Consider the following 21,065-nt stretch of genomic DNA (forward strand, 5'->3'; position numbering starts at 1 on the left):
ATTTTTCTATATTTAAAAAATAAAATGAAAAAAGTTTTTTTTACTACAAAAGTTTTGTCAAACATTCATTCGAATAGAAATTTATTTTCTATGCAAATGTGAAAATTGCTTAATGATGATCAAGTTGATTTAAAAATTAGGCTGTCACGCAAATTTAAACTGGATTATTTTATGACATTTTTCCATCTTAAATGAACCAGTTTTATTATTTTTATAGTTATCGATTTGTTTTTGATAATTTCCATTAATCGAATTCCAAAAGTGATCACAAAGTTTGATGTGATCAGCGAGAAAATAGGTTTATTAGAATGTGGAATAATTTGAAATAGAAAAATTCAAATAAAAATAAGAACAGATTGTATGTTTTATTTTGGAAATTTTTCTAAGAACACAAAAGCGACAAAAGTGTAAAAAAAGCCGCAAACGAATAAAGAATGTATGTATGACGAAGAGAACTACCAAACCAAGGCACATGACGAGTAAAAAAAAAGAAAAGAACACATTCAGTTGAATTTTTGAATATATTTCCAAAAAGAAAAAAAAGAAAGAACCGTATTTTGAATCAATCACCAGGGTCTCCAGAGGTATGGCGTGTTGGAATCGAACTGTCGCTTGTCTTTGTCATTAGCAGGCGAGACAGGGGTCGGTGGTGTTGCTGTCGTCGACGGAGAAAGCAACGTGGGTGTGGTCTGATTTCGCAGTCGTTCTTCGAGCATTCGGCTGAGGTGTGTCATCAAGCCGGCTGCCAACAGTGGACCGGCATTGGGTTCGGTAACGTTTGTCAAGAACAAGGCCGCATTGTTGGCGCAGGTCGTGTAGCCGTCGATGAAACCTTCGGCTTTTTCTCCACCGCCGACCAGTATGCGCTGCTTCAACAATTGGACAGTCATTTCCAATATATCCGCCTTTTCCACTTTGCTCTGTCCGGCGGAATTTTGGTCCGCCTTAGGGTCCGCCGCCATCAGGATACTTTTCAATTCAGCGAGACAATGGTTGATACGCGCGCGGCGTCGTTTTTCCATCAGCGGCTTTTTCAGCTTGCGGTCCATGCGACCTGTGGCGACCGGCGTTGCGAGTACAACTGGCAGAAAGGGCACGTAGGCACGCGTTCTACGGCACGTATAATATTCTACGGCCTTGCTCACTCACTCACTGACACAAACTCAATCGCTCTGTTCCAACAATTTTCTGCTTCTTCTGATCATTGGCTGGCCAATTGGCGTCGGCGTTCCCACGGTCAACTGCACAATGAAGATTAAGCAAAACGCTGTAACGCGTCGGCGGGACGCCCACGCGATCGTACCAAGGTCATAATGAAGCGACATCTGTCGGTAACGCGTGCCGGTCACTGTAACTATGTACGCTATTGTTGATTATTATTATTATCATCATCATCACTGATAATACTGCTAACATTTATTTATGCATTGGTAATGTTGGAGAAAAAAAAGAAATGAAGAAAGTGAAAATTGTTCTCATGAATTTTTAATAATTCAAATTAAAAAAAAAATTTTTTTTTTGGATAATAATATTCCACGCAAATTTGTTTTGGAATTTCGATGCTTTGCAGCTGCTTTATCTTGTGGTCAGGCGACCGAGTGACACGCGACCCTCGACCAACAACGCGCACGTGTCACTTTTCCGGTCGAACTTGACCGTGTTTTTATCTTTTGTATTTTCTTCATACCTGTCATCTTATTCTGTCGTCGTTGTGATGTGAATATTACAAAAAGAAAAAAAAACACTGATTATTATCAATAATTTAAAAAATAAAATTTAAATTAAAAAAACAGTTATTTTTAAATTTTTTTCATTTGCAAAAAATGATAAAATAGTATTGTGGAAAATTTTGACAAAACAAAAAAGTTACAGTAATACGTGATGAAAAACAAAATTATCAATCAAGTTGGATATTTGCTACCAGTTGTTTCTTCAGCAGAAGAGAAATGGGAATAAAAATGGTTGGAATTTTCGTTTGTGACCGTTTGATCGAATGTTCAACTTTTGTTGTTTAATATTTATTAATATTTGACATGTTGCAGATGGCAAAAATTGCAACCGGTAATCGACAAGGTCGAATAAAGCAGAAAAACGCCAGTTGGCATTTTTGCCTTTAACAAAGTTTCAGGGGAAAAGCTGTATGGAGCTGCCTCTTTTTTTTCAAGCTTCTTCTCCACCGGTGAACGATAAAGCTTCCAGGCAAAGTTGAATATTTGCAAATGGCAATTTTTCATATTTCAATATTTCACAACAGTTTGTCAGTGAAATTTGCCAAACGTTGACCAGCTGCTTCAATTTTCCAAACTTTTCCTCCACTTTGAAATTGTTCTTCATTCAACAAAAGCGACAACAACTGTTGTTTATTTATTGTCAAAAAATATTTTTTATTTTTTAAATTTCATTGATCAAATAAAGGGCGGAAGTCGCGGTGGCATCACACAACTGGACCAGCGTGGGATTACTGACAGCTGCCTTGAACTTTTCTCCACCACGAACGACAATCGTTCAACAAATGCTTCACGTTGAAGCAAGCCGCGCGTATCTCAATGATGACACTGGTGATGGTAAAATTTTGAACAACAGGCGGAGGAGGAAAATCTGTCCAAATCAGCACATTATCATCTCCAACCATTCACCACCAACTGATCAAGTGAATTATCACGGATAATTTTTCCAATTTGTTCACATTTGATACAATCTAAATTATAAAATTTCTCATGTTTAATAAAAATTATTTTCACAAAATATTTTCTGTTCACATTAGACATTTATTTGAAACAGTACAGCAGTTTTACATACCGATCTCAATTGAATAACTGTATTAACTTTTTATTGAAATATCTTCCAAAAATACAATTATCAAAATGCGTACTGTATAAAATATAATGAAAAAAAATCAATGGTAATCAAATATTTTCAAATTTCTACAACTAAAAAAATCAACAGATGTAAAATAAAAAATGACAATTACAAATTTCACTTTTTGATTTTCAAATGTAAATTAAAATAACTTTTTCAATATCATGCAATGAAAACTATTTGATAACCAATGTAATTTTTACTTTTCATCAACCCAATCTTTACGCAAAACATGCTTAAAGCAATGCAAAAAGTAATTTGATGCGAAATTGATGTTTACTACATTTTATAAAAATCAGTGCAACTCCTCAGTGTGGTGTCACTCGAATCATTTAGAATGCTCAGCTAGATATTTTTCTCGTAATGCCAAAAGTTCGTCTTCAAGCTTCAGAATCTGCCCTCCGCACTGATTGAAATTGTCGTACAAATATTGCTTCTGCATCAGACGCGTGGGCAAATTCATGTAATGATCACGAGTACGACTCCAATCCCACGGCGGAATCTTTTTCGTGCGATCCAGCCAGACTTCAAATTTTGTCAAATTGTAACCAACTATGAAAATTGTACCAGCAACGAAACCGCTGATCACGCCAACCATGGGCCACAGATCAAAATGCCGCACACTGGTGCGAAAAAACCTACAATGTCATGCAATTTGAGTAAAAACAATCAAAATTTAATAACAGTGAGCAAATTTAAAAATTCAAAACCACTCAACACTACCCTGCTGAAATAAATTTTATTGAAACATTATTAAAAAGTCATCTTTTTCCTAACTATTTTTTTCAAAGGCTTCTGATCACTTGAAATAATAGAAAATTATTCGTACCGCCGAAGTTCTTGGCCGGTGGTGAAAAAAGATGCCGGATAACGAATCATTTTCCCATTAGGTGGAACATCGCCCGTATAAACTGGAACTTGCTCCATTTTTCACTTGCTGTAATTGAAAAATACACTGCGAAAAAATATCAATAAAATAACCAAATGTCCTTTTATATATACTACCTGTCAGTGCAATTTACAGTATACACTATGATTTGCAAGTTTTATTCATTATGATATGAAGCAATTTGCATCGAAAAGTACAGCAAGTGTAATAATTGAAATTGAACAAATTTATGCATTTAAAATTAATAAGTAAAACTTATTTTAATATTTTCCCATAAACACATGCATAATTTATATGCGATGAAAAATTCTTTGTTCTATCTCATTGTATTTCTTTAGTCAGCAATACATAACAAGGAATAAAAAAAAATTAAAGTTGGAAAAGTTAGCAAAACTGCAAATTCAAATTCTATTAACTCAAAAAACTCTATTCATTGTGAGTAATTATTAAAATGTACAAAATATTATTCTATTCGATTATATATTATATCATATTATTATTATTAAATTGTGAAACCAGATTTGTGCACAAAAGTTTACAAAAAAATGTAAAGCTTCATGAGAGAATTTGCCATTTCAAAAACTTTGGAAATTAATTTGAATATTAATTTTCGAAAATATAAAGTATCATTAAATGCATTAATTGCTGATTTGGTCAACATTGAATTTCACCTTCAATTTCTAACGCAGCTGTTGTTTTCTAACAACCGTTGCAAGCTAATTTATCCACAAAGAAGCAATGGATAGCGGCAGTTGTGAAGTTTCTTGCCGTTGCAAAGTTGTGGCTAGTTTTCCGTTTGGATGAATAAATGACCAGCGGCTTTTTTCGATGAACACTACACTGCTTGGAGAGATTATTTCGATTCTTGTTGGAGCTTTTGGTTTTTTGCTGGTCGGATTTTGTATATTCTTCATTTGCTTCTTATTGAGTACTGTTTCGTCGTGGATTCGTAAAATAATGGATAGTTCCAAACAGAAACGCAATTTTAGTGACTCGGCAGATAAGGACGACAATTCGGATGAAATTATTACAATCACTGCTTAGGATAATTAAAAAATGATTAGAAGAATGAAATGCGTTTAGAAGTGAGTATCATAATTTTGCACATTATCTGTTTCTTCCTTTTTTGATTATAGAAAATGAATAATAATGTTTACGAATAATTCACAACTGAATAGTTGAAAATGAATTTTTTTTACTTCTAATACGTATTATAAGCAATTAATTTTTGAACACTGATTTTAAAATAATGCATTTTCAAAAGTAATCTACTTTTTGAAATATGATAATCTACATAAATAATTTGTTAATTTCAAAATTGCATTTTAATTGAAAATCATTTTTTTCAGATTTAGATTGCATTTTCAAAGTTATGCTATTTCAAAATCATCCAAAGTTTACTGATTTACCACTGCCGTCGAACATGAATATTCCAGTGTTATTGTTGGTTTTAATAGCCTTGCAATCTTTTTACTGCCATGGGAAGAAAACATAGTCATCCAAATTGACGATGGTCCATCATTCACATCTGCTAATGATCATTCGCATTTTATTAATTGTTCATAAAAAATAAAAATTTTTTTCTCAACTAAATGGTTTGCAATGTTTTATTTAAAAAGCTGTTGCGCATTCCATGCAATTGGCACATTTAGTTGTTCAAATTATTCATTTAAATTAAGTCAAATGGATAATTGGAAAGCTCTCATTTTGCACGGGCAAAGCATATTTGAGGTTTGCAAACCATTAATAAAATTATATTTTTAAAAACAAACAACAACACGTAATATATTGCAGATAATAGTTTACAATTTCTTTTTATTGATACAATATGAAGTATATTTACTATCATATCAATCATATAAAATAAGAAGCTTTGACATTTGAGTTTGACTTTATATTAGTAATTTCCGTTTAAACTTTATATTCAAATATTACTGTATAGAATGAGAATACTGTACAAAAGTTTCACTGCCGGCATCATATGGTTACTCTTCGAAGTACTATGATAAGCTGACGACAAGTACGATGAGTACAGCTTGATTTGATTTGATTTCATTTTGATGAAAATCAATAAGTTTCTTCCCAATATTACGTAGTCTTGCTTATTGCTTTTCCTTTATTAGAAGAAACGAGTAAGCTACGAAATTTTACAGAAAGCCTGTTTTCATCAGTTTCTTCAATCATTGACCTTGGTTGATACTTAGTTTAAAATAACATTAATAATTTTGGTTTTTGTTTTGAATACTGTTACGAATAAAATGATCTTTGTATCTCACAATATCATAGAAACGTTTTTATGTTGAACAACTTGTAACTTGAAATAGGTAATAATAAATGTATAGTTGTAATGAAATAATTATTTATTTTGTTTAGTTTTGTCATTTCCTGGTTGACCTGTTTAATTTTTGTAAAAGTATTTTACATAAAGCGTATGGTGTTGTCGTATTCAAAGAAGTTTACTTTTAGAATTTGATTTCATGGAAACCATGGAACAGAGTATGCTTGATTTATCGAATATAAATTTTGAACGCTGTTTTGTGGAAATGGAAGAGCGTGATTTGTTTAAATCAGGCGGGGAAGTGTGGATTGTTGGTCGGGTTTGGCAGACTCAAGGTACAGCATATGTTGCATATGTGACTGCAAAAATTAACAAAAAATTATAAATATGAAATTGCTGTGCTTTTGAATAGGTGAGAATAGTTTTGTTTTAATGAAGAACTTTTGTTTTATGCAGATTTTGATGACATTAAAAAAGAAATTCGCAGCAGAATGTGGTTTACTTATCGTAAAAGTTTTTCTCCAATCGGTAAGCACTGTGCCTTTAAGCATAGTGTGTTCAATAAGTGCAGTTGTTATAGTTAATTGGCTTTTAAATTTGAAAAAAAAACAGAAATTGAAGATGTATTCAAAAAAATCCATTACTGCATAAACTGCGCTTATTTTGATTTTTAAAATTAGAAGCTGCGCAATTGTTGAAACAAATTCTGACTTATTGAAATGAGGTAATTTTGTTATTTGTAGGTGGAACTGGACCGATTTCTGATTCTGGGTGGGGTTGCATGCTGCGATGTGGGCAGATGCTTCTTGCACAAGCTTTGATTTGTCGTCATTTAGGTAGAGGTGCGTCATTTGATGTGATTTCAGTTGTCAGTTGGCATAATTTTGAAAGTAAAAAACAACACTTCAGAATGGCAGTGGAGTCCGTCGTGTAGGGATGAAGCATATGTGAGGATATTGCGTATGTTTCAAGATAAGAAGAACGAACTTTACTCAATTCACATGATTGGTATATTGTTGTTCATTTGAGTGACGTATTGATTTTTGTTCTTATTGTGATTTTTGCAGCTAAGATGGGTGAATCTGAGGGCAAAGAAATTGGCAAATGGTTTGGTCCCAGCACAATTGCTCATGTTATTAAAAAGCTAGCCATATACGACGATTGGTCATCGTTGGCCGTTCACGTGGCCATGGATAACGTGATTGTTCAAGAAGATGTGAAAAAGCTTTGCTCCAGAGAGGTCTTCGACGCTCTTAGGAAACGTCTGCTACAAGAGGAGCCGTCGGAGATTGTTGCGGATTGGTTTGAAGATGCGAGAAAAGACAATAAAAAGGTGGACTGTGCAAATCTGTCGTCACCTTGGAAACCGCTTCTTTTGATTTTACCAATGCGCCTCGGTTTGAGCGAACTGAACCCCTGTTACATCCCAGCGTTGAAGGTGACTGTGGTCAAATTATGAATGAATTTTTGTTTTTTTTTTATTAAAATTATAAATTGCAATTATTTGCTTCTGACGAATAGGAGTTTTTCGCTTGCAAATACAACATCGGCATGATCGGCGGCAAACCGAACCACGCGCTTTATTTCATCGGCGCTTATAAGGACCGTTTGGTTTATTTGGATCCACACTGGTGCCAGACATTTGTCGACCTGGACGTCAGCATGGATTTGTTCGACGATTCGTCTTATCATTCGGCATTCATTTTGGACATCTCATTTAACGAAATTGATCCATCATTGGCAATCGCTTTCTACATCAATACCGAAGCCGAGTTTGATGATTTTTGCACTTTTGCTAAGCAGGTCTGTTTGGTGGGCAATTTCAGATGTTTTTCCAGTGGTTCAATGGTTCAATTGTTCCAGGTTTTGCAAAAATATCCGAATCCTCTGTTTGAAGTTTTGCTACGGCGTCCACCCACTTGGCCACCATTCGTGCCTTACGTTGGCGAAGTGTGCAACAAAATATCTGGTGAATAATTAATTATCCAATCGCACCACATGTGCATTTTGAATGAAGCGACGTTTTTATTTTTGAAATTTAACTTTTTATTTTTAATCGGTATTTATTTAGAGTTTTCCGTTTTGGACTATCGCTGCGAAAGTGATGAAGAATTTGAAATTTTAAATGCCTAATTGATTGTGTTCATTTTTGCACTATTTTTTGATTTTATTTTTACCAAGTAAACTTACAATCTGTACGCTGTTGTTTTTCAACCTTCTTTTATCAAAATTCATTTTACATATACAAAAAAAGTCTGCTTGGAAGTTATTTTTCATTTGTGCATATTTTGACTGCAACGTATCGCTTTTGGCAGGTTGGAGAGAGAAGCAAACCTGTTTGATTTACTGGCAACAGACAGAGATCTTATTTTTTCTTTTAATATCAAAATTGATGATTTTATCACAATATTGAAATATTATATTCATAATTATTTCACATACAGAAGGAATAATAAACTGATGTTAAAACTTCATGAAACACAGTTCACATAAATGCGGATGCATTAATTATTTCTGTTGGTGAGAAAAAGCGTACGACTCGATCATTTTCTCGTTTAACAATGCCATAAGAAAACACCGAAAGGACGGAATCGTTGACATTCAAACCGTGACAATGCATTCGTGCCGTCATGGCTTCTTCACCACTACTGAATACAATTACTGCGTAGGAGCCTTTGTGTGTAATATACAACACTGTTCCAAATTTATGAAAGATAACCCACAGTGTATAAGCAGTAACACTTCTACCAAATCCAACGACGATAAGTTTCTGCTTCTGTGAGACATGCTTGGACGTGTAGCGGTTCACGGTGAAATAAAATTTCGCACTATCTAAAATTTAAATAAAAAGTTAAAAAAAGAAATTCATATCAATTCACCACCTTTATTTATTTCATTTATTTTATTTTCCTCACCTGGTTTACGTACGATAAAAGTACACAAATGCCGAAAATCTTCAATGGGTTCATTGGTTTCCAAAGGTGAATAGCATGGAAGATCAGAAGTTTCAGCAGTTTCGCAAACAAATTCTTTGCTTGGAATTTCGTCATCATCAATTACAATCACTTCTTCTTCTTCACCTGAATTCATATTTGAATTCAAAATAACAATAAAACAATTTTTCTCTCTGAAGTCGACTACTATAACTGCTTACAGTAATATGCACACAAGCTGAAATTGAATTACTGTAAAACTCAATAATAAATATCACTTTTTATGTTGGAAGAATTAGTTTAAAATTTTTATTATAAAAATAAAAACATTTTAAAATATTTTTGTATCGAACAATGCAGTTTGATTATTCCAATTCATCAGAATTTAAGGAATTCTGATTTACAAAAAATTTGATACAGTAATGTAGTAAATATGGAATTCATTTTAATTGACTTTTTCATATATTTTATGACGCTTAATTTTCTCATATAGCTGTTTACAATAAATATGACATTAATTTTAACATTATATATTGCTTTGATAGTCTGCTTTGTCTTTGCTTAGAAATCATATTATACATTTGTTACTTTTTGTAATACTTTCTAATATATCATTGAAATGTCATAAACAATTAGAAAATATGTAACACCTTCTAAAGATTTCTAGTTGTGCGCATGTCGAGTGACATTATCGTTTAAGTACCACCAGGATGAGATCTCAATGCAGATAATTTGTGATAAAATGAAAACGTAGCATTCAATAAATATGTATAAATAATCAGTTTTATAATTTTTATATTAAAAGTTCATTTTTTTCTGTAAAAAATGTTGCTCATTCTAATAAAATTGTTCTTGATTTTCTTTTTATTTATTACAGCATTCTTAAAATGGAATAAATGATTAATTGAAATGCATAAAAACGTTGAATTCGTATTATATTTTTGTTATAACTATACGTTTATACAGTCTATAAGTTGCTGATTTCTTCTGATATATTTTTTGAGAGTTGCGACGCAACTAAATACTGAATATTATCGCAAATTTATGTACCGTTAACATGCACAAAAGTAACACCTCATTTTGTTAATCAAAAGTTTCATTACTGGAAGCTTTTTTGATCATTTTCCATTTGATTCGCTTGTACAAGGGTTTGAAGGGAACGCCTGAACGCTCCTGGAAAGAGTTTTGGCAGTTCTACAATGGTGCGAATGTCACTGTAGAGTAAAACGAACGTGGTCATTGACGACCACCGGTACGGATCACACAGCTAACGGCTGACAGAGCGTAGGCTCACATAGTGAACACTTTTCAAACGGTTCATCATCATTGAGGAAGCTGAATGCCACACCAATTGTTTTATACACCGTGCTTGTATCATCTATCCACCCATTCAGCTATTCACTGATCACACATCACCGATGGTGCTTCAAATTTTGTATTCGCTTCGCCACTGGCAGCCCCATTTACAGAAGCGATATTTGTTTCTGTGCGCTTAGATCATTTTGAGACAGTGTCTCAACATTGGGCATGTGATTCTGCATGTCAGAAGTGACATAACAAATTAAAAGGCATACAAACAATAAACAACCAAGTCACCAAATTTAATTAATAACCAATACTTAAATAAGCCAAATATCTACTAATACTACGTGAGGCGCATCAACATCACATAGATCACTCTATTCTTGGTCGCGATCTTTTTTCGCCTTCTTGAAACGGAGCTTCATCGACATTTGCGCTTTTCTGAATCGCTCCTCTACAGTGAAAAACTCATAGAGAAGTTCTTCTTCAGCTTTATGTTTTCGAATGGACGAAATAATATTTGGAATGGGATTCTTGTCCTTTCCCTTGCCCTTAACGGTGATGGCAACTTCACTTCTCCAAAAGTTTTTGATGACCTTTCCGCCAACTGCGCTGCTGAAATTGCTCAAACAAAATACAACGTGTAGTTTTTTTTGAAAAAAATTTCAAATTTTTACAATTGTATGAAAGTATTTTCTGCATTGAAAAAAAATATATATCATACCTTGGTAAATTTATCCCGTTAATTCGTTTGGCAAAAAGCGATGGAAAAATTTGCCGCTTGCTGGAAATAGCACGATCGCACCGTTCACCTTCTAACAATGGAATTCATATTAGAGGGAATGTTTGACTAATTGAAGAAATTCGAATTTAAAATTTACGGTAAATTTTCTCAGCTGAACCCAATATATTCTTCTGAATCAGCTGTGCATCGTCAGATCTAAAGTAAAGTTGGTTAAATTTGTCGTTTCAATCGTAAAGCTGACTCACTTTCCAGAAACATCAATCAGCTGATTTTTTGAATTTCCATCATCATTTTCGTACGATTTAACTGATTTCGATTCAAAACTGAAAAATGATCACAGCAAACATGTTCATCAAATCTTTTCACAAATTTTCATTCAAATCAAAGTCTATCTACTTGCTGTATATATTACAGTATAATCAAAAATAAAAGTGCGCTTTACCATGTACAGTATTCCTGCTTGGGTGCCACGGGTTTCACGGGACTGGACAATTTTAGATTCATTAACTGGTTCAGTACTTCTTCTTTGAGTTCCGTATCCACTACCTGAGTCAATAATTAAAATTTCCATATACAACTTTCTTATTTCTTCTAACAGTTTGGCTGTTTACCAGACTTTCCGGTGACTGTACGCCACGGTCCGCTTTATCCTCTTGCTCCATGGGCTCTTCAAACAATCGTTTCATATCATACGATTCCAGTGATGATGAGGATTTCGAATCTTTGGCACCAAGGTGTGTTTTCTCCACGTGCTCTTCTTTCTCAACAATACTAGCAAAAGAAATTCCACAGCGCTTACAAACATACGGTGCAACTCCTTGGTGGCGCCTTACGTGAATCTAAAATTATTTTCAGATATCATTTCACTTCATTGTGCCGACGGTGTATACCGAGAAAATTATAAAATTACTTCAAATAAATAAATAAAAATGAAACTACACTAACAGTAATTAAGGTTGAAAATTTCTTAATTGACATTCTTACTCTGCAGGTGACAAAATTCTGAAAACGTGCTCCACAGTAGCAGCAAGCGAACTGCGGTGGATCGACAAAAAAAGGATACATTATGATTCAGCAGTACCAAGTGAAATGAAATTCGGAGCCAAAGACCACCACAGCGAAACGACCGTTCAACGCAAGTGCACGGTAGCACACTAAAAAACATCAACTGTTAGGTGAACTGTAGAAAAAAGTCTAAGATTTTCCTGAGCATCAGCTTTTAACCAATAAGAAGGCACCTAAGATATAGCTGATTTCATTTCAGATTTTATCAGTAAATATATCAAAATTATTTTTACATTATTAAAAATAATTAAATGTATTCAATTATTTTCAATGATTATTATTTTTTATCAAATTATTTATTAATAATAACAGTGGCAATGGGTGATGAATTTGATGATAGAAATCAAGAAATTACAATTTCGCTTAATTTATTGAATAACAGCAACGGGTTTTTTATTTAATATTTCAACATGTTGAAAGCAAAATTAAAAATACAGTATATTTAAGTTTTTAAAATTTTTGAAAATATTTTATAATATTTCTGAATATCAAACATAAATTCAATTCAATTCAATTCAATTCAATAAAATGCAGTATTATTTATATTTTAAATTTAAAAATTAATAAATATCATAAATATTTTTTTTATTTCCGATTTACCCATTTAACTATTGAGCCATGAGCTAAATACTTAGCATTGTTTTCGTTGAAGATGTCAAACATTTTTTCGGGTTCCATAAATTTTCCACAAAAGCTTCACCGGAATGGACCGTGTCCATAAATTTGAGTTGCAGGTGGTTTTTCTTCGAAAATGTAATTACTACAAAATTTCGGCGTGGAAGATTTTCATTGGCTGTTGTTGTTGTGATCAGCATTAAATTTTTCTTTACATGACGCAACGCATTGACCCGCTCACTGTATTACTGTTGATTGAAACAGCCGACAGGCCGATCGCAAAGGGAATAATATTCCAAAGTTCACTTAACAACAAAAATTAAGAACAATTTGCTAAATGTACACATTCTAGTAAAGAATATCTTGCCAAATAATAAAATACGAAATTATTTGGCAAATTCGATAAATGTACCCTCCTCACACACTACGACAAATCTCAAACACATTAACATACTTAAAAGTCACTGTGACAAGTGACAGAAATTAATTGAAAAATACAAAATCAGAAAAAAACATCTTATTTTCCTCTCCTCTGTTCAAAAAACATTAAGAAATTAAAAAAAAGAATCATATTCAACATCAACTCGTCACTTCACCGAATCGATTAATAATTAATGCAAATTCATGCGTGGGCATTATAAAAATTAAAAAAGAAAAAGAATAATATGTAACGTGATTAAAAACAAAAAAAGAAAACATTTTCCAACATCATATTTTGCAAAAACGATACGATACATTTTACTTTGGATAATTTTATTTTTGCCAGCAATCAGTTTTTCACACTTGAAAAAAATTCCAAAATCGTATATAATATCATTCATTAACTTCTGCATCTTTATGAACGCTACTCGAACGAACTTCACTGGTTATTTTCACGATCCTCACCAGTGACGCGTGTAATCAGTGCTCGCAATGCTTCAAACGGACGAAATACAGCATTTCCCAACATGTCCATACCAAAGCTGGTCGTCTAAATTAATCAAAAAAAATTAAAAGATAAAAAAAAATTATGCTCATCATTTGAAATACCGGAGCATGAATTTGCAGTGTTGGCGCAGTGGTGGGGTGGAACATGTTGACTACTTTTCTCACTGGTGGAAACGGATCGCATGGCTGGACAATATGAATTCTTTTCATCTCTTCCGTGCCAGACAGCAGGTGACGGAAATTCATCAAGTAAAGATGACGCAATACATTTGTCGGGACTCCGTAATAACAGCGATTTCGACTAAAAACAGTTATTAGAGGCTTTTTTCTTCATTTTTGCATACACTCAACAAACAAACACTGCACTTACATAATTGTATATTCGGCCATTTGTTTCGCAAATTCACTATCAGCTTCTTTCATATACCGCCCAAATTGACGACAAATCTTCTTGACCCATTCGGCAACTCCCTTCTCTTTCCACACAAAAGCGATTCGCGCCATGTACAAATCGTACAACAATACCAAACTGCTCTTATCCCTAAACAGCAAGACATTTTTTCAAAAATGCAACCATACTTTGAAAGACATACTCTCGAAAAAATTTCTTGTAACACCAAACGCTGAAGTATTCGGCTGGTCGGTAATCCAGGTTCAAGGTGTTAAACAACGCTGGCAACAGTGTTGGAAATCTCACCATCGCTTCCAACAGCTTCAAAAATAAAACAAAACCAAATCAATTTGTCATCAATTGCTTGTCATTTACTAACGATAAATAATAATTCTTACAGCTTTGTCCGCAGCCTCATAATCTTCCTGCAAGCCAGATTTCTGAGCGATAAAAAATCGTGCCAATGCGATCGAATAAGACATATTTGGCAACGCTTGCAATGATACTGCCTGAAATGTCGCAAAGACATTTTTAATCATTTACCGACAATTCGACTGGTATGCTTTTTCAAATTTTACGCGCAAACAACCTACCTTCTCTTTCGCCGTGTAAAAAAGAACAAACTTTTCATACTCTTTGTTAACCAAAAACAAATAGTCAATGATCAACACCACTGCAAGTGGATCTTCCTCAGGATTCAAACTGAAAAACAAAAATTACCACCAATAACCAACCAAAATCAACGCTAGTTGTTCTCAAAATAAAAACTAACTTGTATATAACTTTAGCATATTCTAGAGCAGTGCGATACAATTCACGACGCATACAGAAAAACATCTGCTTCATAAGTACAATAAAGAAACCTCTACAAAAAACTGCAATTTAAAAAAATGCAAATTTTCAAATAAATAACAACGGCTCGCCTGTTATTTGGGATACTGTACAATAAACGACACTTTCCAGAAATCACATTAAACATGCAATGCACAGCCGATTCATATGCATAAATGGCACGCTCTAAATGAGACAAAATTAAATTAACAATCAACATCACACTGAAATAAAATACTCGTTTAAATAAATCAAAGAAAAACAATTTACAACAGGCTTTCACATTTTCACTATAAAACAAACTACGTGCAAAACTGCACTTCCATACGACAAATTAAGCAATCAGGATTAAGAAAAGCGAAAAATAAAACTCGGATATCAACTGCAGTAATAAAAATAGACATACGTACCGGCGAATTCTTGTGCATTTTCATAATTTCCTGTCGAAACTGCACATTCACTTGCCTGTATCAAAGCTGGAATATGATACGGTACATAACCCAGAATGCGCTAAAAGAAAACAATTTTTTACAATTATAAATATTTCATCTTGCAATAGAACTTACAAATATCAAATGTGGAGAAGGGATGGAATGCGCCTGAAGCTGCTGCTCAAAAATTCTGTAGCGAACGTCGTAATCAAAAGTAAAGTACAAGAGCTGTGGATCTAAAGCGCAGTTGTAGCGCTGCATTGTTATGCCTGAAAGATGTTATTTGAAAAACTTACAACAGAAAAGCAATAACAAGAGTAAAAAATATATAAATTACAAAAGGGCATTTTGAAACGTAAGTCATAAATCATTTAATCCTGAAAAGGTAAGAATACCAAATAGCAAACCTGCATATTTTAAATCTGGCCATAACGGCTTTGGAATCACCATGCGGCCAGCTGCCCTTGGCATCCTATTTTTTCGTACAACCCCTCTTTTCCGATCATACTCGTTCTCAGGCTGCAAATTGCGATACTGCACAGTCAACAGCTTCTCCACATTCAACTTTGGCGATTCTTTCGGCGCAACTTCCATTTCTTTGAATTCTTCCAGTATCTTGTCAATGTCTTCCTCGTTTGCAGGCGGCTTTTTCGACTCGACTTTCTTTTTCTGTGCTTTCTTCTTTCGCTTTTTCGAATTATTTTGCTTTTTTGCCAAATCTTTAGCAGGTGTTGACTAAACAACAATTGCAAACATCACTACTATCTTCAGTTGGAAGTGAAAACGATGAAATTCAAAAATTTACCTTTTCCACTTCTGAATCGCCCGACAATGGCGCGAATTTATCTTCATCTTAAACAAAAACAACATACAAGTGTTCTTTTAACTGTTTAACTCAATGCATTCAATTGTCCAATTACCATCGGAGTCGGATGTGGCAATCGTGGTGCTCTTGCTACTAGGCGTGGTGCTTGGGTTGCTTTGCTTTCTTGCCAATTTAACAGTGACCGGGTTGTTTTTGGCCTAAACAAAATAAGCAATAAAGTATCAAAAAAAAACTAACTAACTAAAAGTATCAGTCCGAAAACGATAACATACCAAATTTTCACACTCCACCACAACTGAAACGGATGTGTCGATCACCTGGTCCGTTTCGATCACCGAATCATCTTTATTCTGAAGGATATTGTCTGGTCGGCTGTATACTTTGGCTACATTTTGCTTAAAATAAAAAATAAACATTTTTTCATTAGCTCTGCTTTCAACACTTGTTGGTCGTCTGCTTAGCGAAAACGGTGCTCAGCAAATCGAAGAAAATGCAAAGCAATACTTTTTTTCTGCTTTCATTTTCCACATTAATTGGCCGCAAACCCGTGCCTTTCTTTTTTACGGCATTTTTCGCTCGACCGGGTGAACCCATCTCGCATCGACAAACTACCCAAAGTGAGCAATGAGATGTACAGTATGAATTGACAAGCATGCATTCTTTGTTGTTCTTGCTTTTTTATGCGCAAGAAATTCAGCTTCCCAATGCACAGTCCAGTAATTTTTATACAAAATTAATTTATATTATAATTTTATATATTTTTATTTCATTTTCTTGAATTTTTTTTCCACCTTTTGTTTCATTTGTATGTTGTTTACGTAATTTTTAAAGATTGACCTAGTTTATTATAATTAAAGATGCGCGAAAAATATCAAAGTGCCGTTTTGATCATATAAAATAGAATATTAATTTGAGTGAAAATTTAATTAATAGCATAATTTTTCGGAAGCTGGTGCCCAAGTTGATCGCCAGTGCCGATGACGTGTCACGTGCAAAAATAAGAAATTGAACAAAAATCATTTTCACGGCTCAAAAATGACAACGTGGCTTGAGAAAAGCTAAATCAAAGTAAAATTTGTAGAATTTGGATTTTTTAACGAGCAATCTATGCAACTGGCACGCCTATTTTCAAATGTTGCAATTGAGGTGAATCTCTTTTGGCTCACGCAAAATCCAAAGCGAAACGGCAACACCAACTGTGCGTGGAGGTGGAAGTGTTTTGCGATCGTCGGTATTTTCGGCGGAAAATGCAATGAAAATTATGCAAAATTACAAGTAACTTTGTTGGAAAGTTTTTTTTTGTTTGTTTGCTTGTAATTTCAGTGTTTTCTTTTTGCCAGAGGGGGGGGGTTAAAAAATACATACAACTAATGAACTGGCTGACGAACTGACTTGAAGCCTCGGTTTGAACAGGGTAGGCTATGAGCGTTTTGGGCTATTTTTGCTAGGACAGCTTCGATGAGTTAATTTTCGTCAAAGTGTGGAAATTTCACAATCAACAATGAATAAAACATGTGTTGGGAAAGTGGAAAAATGATGAGAAAAGACCGAAAATTCATTTTATTATTAAATAGCACACGTCTGCATCAAAATTTCTTTGGACGGTTTTAAAAAATGCTACAAAGCAGATCTGTAAATTGAATATTAAAACAACTGAAATAAAACTGACGCGTCAATCGGCAAAGAAACGATGACGCAGAGCGCGTCCGGCACAGATTCTCGTCTGATAATTGACGTCCAACATTTTTCGCAACAAATCAAAAAGCAGCGTTTTCAATCCAGCCGGATATGTTCGCTCGAGCTCTTCATTACGACAAAAGCAGGAATACTTCGTCTTGGGGAAGTGTCGCATCGCCGGGGCGCACTTTTCACAGGATACTGTCAACGGTTGCTCTCCGTCGTCGGAACCACCGCAGGAAAGCCAGCTCATCGTGTGGCAAACTTTCTTCAAATCCAACGAAGGATATACCGGCTGGGAAACCAACTTGTAGCCTGAAAATGATATTCATTGGAATGACAATTTTTAAATTCGCATCCCACCTAAATTTGCGAGAGCATCGTGCACGTTCCTGGTTCCAAATAGAGATATCATCAAGCCAACTGCGGAAAGATCATTTTCAGGAACCCAAAATGGATGCGTCCTGCTTAACAAGGTGATAAAAACAATTCCAGCCGCCCAGATATCCACGGCAGGCGTGTAGACTGGTACGGAAATTAATATCTCGAGCGACTGATATCCACGCGTTCCCATATTACCCGCAATTGCAGTACGTCTTAAAAGCAATTTAAACAAAAAAGTCACTCGCAAATAAATGATCAAATCAAATCAAATTTTCAACAACTACTTCTTCAAACAATGGTTACAAACTGTTTGAACGCTACACTTGCACTGGCGATCACTAATACTCCATTGCATCATGCTAGGCTAAAGCGATATTTAAAAAAATACGATCGCGTTATTATGATCAAATGAGCAAATGAAAATAAAATTGCACCATTGCAAATTTCGGCAACTGATTCCGCTTGTAATGTTCAGCAAAGCCAAAATCTATCAGCGCATATCTGATTTGGAAAAAAGAAAACAATTATAAAACTCTGTGTGTTTGAAAAAGCAACACTGAATTGGTGATGCATACTTTCGAATATTTCGATTGTACAAAAAGTTTGCTGGTTTCACATCTCTGTGCATGATACCATTCGCATGCAAATATCTCAAAGCGACTAACAAATTGTACATGTACATTTTAATCTCTTCAAAATTCATGCTATACATTATTTCCTGAAATAAAATTATTTTTTAAATTTAAATCATGCAATTAATTTAAAAAAAACAAACAAACAATTATCAATTACCGACAACGAATCGTAAGGGAAATAGTCCATCAGAAGCAATATTCGGCAACGAATTCTCGAAACAGCCAACAATCGAATAGTATTGCACTTTCCACTGAAACATTTGTAAAATATGTTAATATTTTCAATTTTTCACACTTTTCAAATTCACCTCAATAATTTGAGCATTTTTATTTCATTAACAAAAACATCTTGCTTGGTCAGTCGAGAGCAAGCTTTCAGCGCAAAAAATCGCTTCGATGGTAAATGCTGCATGAGGTAAACTTTTCCAAAGCCACCTTAAAATACCCTTTTTATGTATTTTAATGAAATACAACTGAAAACGTTCAATTCTCGTATTTAATTTAAAAGAAAAGCTCTTTTATTTATTGTACAAGTCTCGTGATAATCAACGAATTTTTTTAATTAATAAATTTCATGCAAAAGTAGTCTTAAGAAAAGTTTTTGTAAGTTTTGGAGCAAGCTGATTATCACCAACAATAACTTCATTTATTTAATAGGCTGAATTGAAAAATCAACATTGAAGAATATGGAATGAATTACAATTTTTTCACTTTATCGCATTCACATCTTGTGACAAAACGGACAGAATTTAGTCGTTTTTTTTTAATTTATGACTATATTGTCATTAACAGTTGATATTATATAAGGATTTTCTTTCTTAATAGGCTCTAAAAATAAAATACAGGTTATCTTTTATAAAAAAAATATCATGAAAGAAATCTTTAAACAATATGAAAATTCAATTTAAAAAAGGAATATCACAAAATAATTAAAAAAACGATAAATAATTTTCTTACCAGAACCAAGGCATTTTATTATTCTCAATTTATTACTAACGCAGAACCGCTTCACATCTAGTGCTACATCCATGAATTTGAACACGGAAGGACCATAATTTGAACAAAAAATTAGATTAGTGCATCTTTAATTACAGAACTTTAATATAAGTTTAAGATAATCAAGATCAATGAAATAATACTGTCTAAATTCAGGAAAAGGATTTACATCATTTATTGGCTAGTTATATCGATGATTTTATTATAATTTTTAAAATTAATTTTGCATAAATGGTATTTTAATTTTTTATACACTTGAGTTTATTCTTCAAATGTAAGTGCTGAAACAAATTAGTCACTCTAAAGTTAATTGCTTTAATAATTACTAAAAATAAATTAATCATTGCATTATTCTTAATTTGTTCAAAAATTCATTGATAATTTATCGAAATTATTTAAAATTCATTATCTATTTTTTTTATCTTTCAAACTTTCGGCAAAATTGTCTGTTGTTATTAAATAAACTTTATTATTGAAGTGGATGAATGTACATGGAGAATGAAAAACAAATAATAAAATATTTAAAAATATTTTACATAACAGTGTGAAATACTAATTATTACTTGCTTAATTGCTTCAACGGCAAAATTTGAAATCACAATGTAAATGAGCAACAATTTCTTCACCGGTTTTTTTGGTCAGAATCTTTCAAAGAATATTATTGTCCAGACAAGTTTAAAATAATTGATTTATACTTTGTAAATTTTGCGCAATTTGCAATTTTATTCTTATAATGCAAGAAAATGATCCGTGCTAATTTGTGATAGTTTTTGAAAGTACCTTTTTAATAGTAATTCGTGTGATTGTAAAATAGCTTAATATGCAGATTTAATAAGCTAATGATTATTTTTAATTATGCCTCTAATTAGTGTGGACTGTACTTTTGCTTTGATTAGTGCGCTCTTAAAAATTGATTGAAACAAGCCAGCATTTGCTAACAAATATTAATTGCAATAAAATAAGGTGTTCATTAGTAACAATTAAATAAAGTAATGTACAAAAACTGAACGCTTTCGAGGTTATAATTTAAAATGTACGTCATTATTATTTTTTATAGTGTAAAGCTTAATCGGCTTAAAGATTTTCTATTAAAACTGTTTTATAGACAGGCAAGCCGAATGCATTATTCTTGTCACTCGTTGATCTAGAGGTAAATTTGTTTTCTGATTTTAAAAATATAATCATTGGTATAATTTAAAAAAAGATTTCACAATAAGTTATTAAATTTAAATCTTCATTATATGAAGTAATTTAAATTTTTGTTTCAGTTGGTGAAAAATT

The 21,065-nt window shown here is 33.3% G+C and overlaps 6 protein-coding genes across 6 annotated transcripts; 2 read left to right on the forward strand and 4 right to left on the reverse strand.

The window, feature by feature from the left end:
* Positions 1-566: 566 nt before the first annotated feature.
* On the reverse strand, positions 567-1,325 carry Tsp_08580 (transcription factor HES-2). Its single transcript, XM_003373805.1, has 3 exons — positions 1,304-1,325; positions 1,154-1,241; positions 567-1,110 (listed from the first exon to the last, which is right to left on the reverse strand). Exons 1-3 carry the CDS (start codon positions 1,323-1,325, stop codon positions 567-569), a joined length of 654 nt encoding a protein of 217 aa, XP_003373853.1.
* A 1,187-nt stretch (positions 1,326-2,512) lies between these two features.
* Positions 2,513-3,595, forward strand: Tsp_08581 (hypothetical protein). The gene is made up of 2 exons (XM_003373806.1): positions 2,513-2,650; positions 3,251-3,595. The coding sequence occupies exons 1-2, from the start codon at positions 2,513-2,515 to the stop codon at positions 3,593-3,595; spliced, it is 483 nt and encodes a 160-aa protein (XP_003373854.1).
* Positions 3,596-5,736: 2,141 nt separating this feature from the next.
* On the forward strand, positions 5,737-8,003 carry Tsp_08582 (cysteine protease ATG4B). The gene is made up of 7 exons (XM_003373807.1): positions 5,737-5,768; positions 6,215-6,361; positions 6,483-6,554; positions 6,770-6,868; positions 6,936-7,034; positions 7,094-7,464; positions 7,548-8,003. The coding sequence occupies exons 2-7, from the start codon at positions 6,226-6,228 to the stop codon at positions 8,001-8,003; spliced, it is 1,233 nt and encodes a 410-aa protein (XP_003373855.1). The 5' UTR covers positions 5,737-5,768; positions 6,215-6,225.
* A 508-nt stretch (positions 8,004-8,511) lies between these two features.
* Tsp_08583 (hypothetical protein) lies at positions 8,512-9,116 on the reverse strand. Its single transcript, XM_003373808.1, has 2 exons — positions 8,942-9,116; positions 8,512-8,858 (listed from the first exon to the last, which is right to left on the reverse strand). The coding sequence occupies exons 1-2, from the start codon at positions 9,114-9,116 to the stop codon at positions 8,512-8,514; spliced, it is 522 nt and encodes a 173-aa protein (XP_003373856.1).
* Positions 9,117-10,638: 1,522 nt separating this feature from the next.
* Tsp_08584 (conserved hypothetical protein) lies at positions 10,639-16,508 on the reverse strand. The gene is made up of 16 exons (XM_003373809.1): positions 16,365-16,508; positions 16,187-16,289; positions 16,072-16,118; positions 15,674-16,001; positions 15,402-15,535; positions 15,246-15,345; positions 14,777-14,879; positions 14,598-14,706; positions 14,403-14,513; positions 14,207-14,325; positions 13,984-14,154; positions 13,779-13,914; positions 11,618-11,845; positions 11,449-11,552; positions 11,252-11,329; positions 10,639-10,876 (listed from the first exon to the last, which is right to left on the reverse strand). Exons 1-16 carry the CDS (start codon positions 16,506-16,508, stop codon positions 10,639-10,641), a joined length of 2,253 nt encoding a protein of 750 aa, XP_003373857.1.
* Positions 16,509-17,699: 1,191 nt separating this feature from the next.
* Positions 17,700-19,818, reverse strand: Tsp_08585 (cell division cycle 7-related protein kinase). The gene is made up of 9 exons (XM_003373810.1): positions 19,746-19,818; positions 19,097-19,223; positions 18,946-19,039; positions 18,729-18,871; positions 18,588-18,654; positions 18,438-18,517; positions 18,133-18,365; positions 17,782-18,084; positions 17,700-17,722 (listed from the first exon to the last, which is right to left on the reverse strand). The coding sequence occupies exons 1-9, from the start codon at positions 19,816-19,818 to the stop codon at positions 17,700-17,702; spliced, it is 1,143 nt and encodes a 380-aa protein (XP_003373858.1).
* Between the last annotated feature and the right edge of the window lie 1,247 nt (positions 19,819-21,065).

Source organism: Trichinella spiralis, assembly GCF_000181795.1.
Source record: "Trichinella spiralis strain ISS 195 chromosome Unknown Scfld6, whole genome shotgun sequence".
Lineage (NCBI taxonomy): Eukaryota > Metazoa > Nematoda > Enoplea > Trichinellida > Trichinellidae > Trichinella > Trichinella spiralis.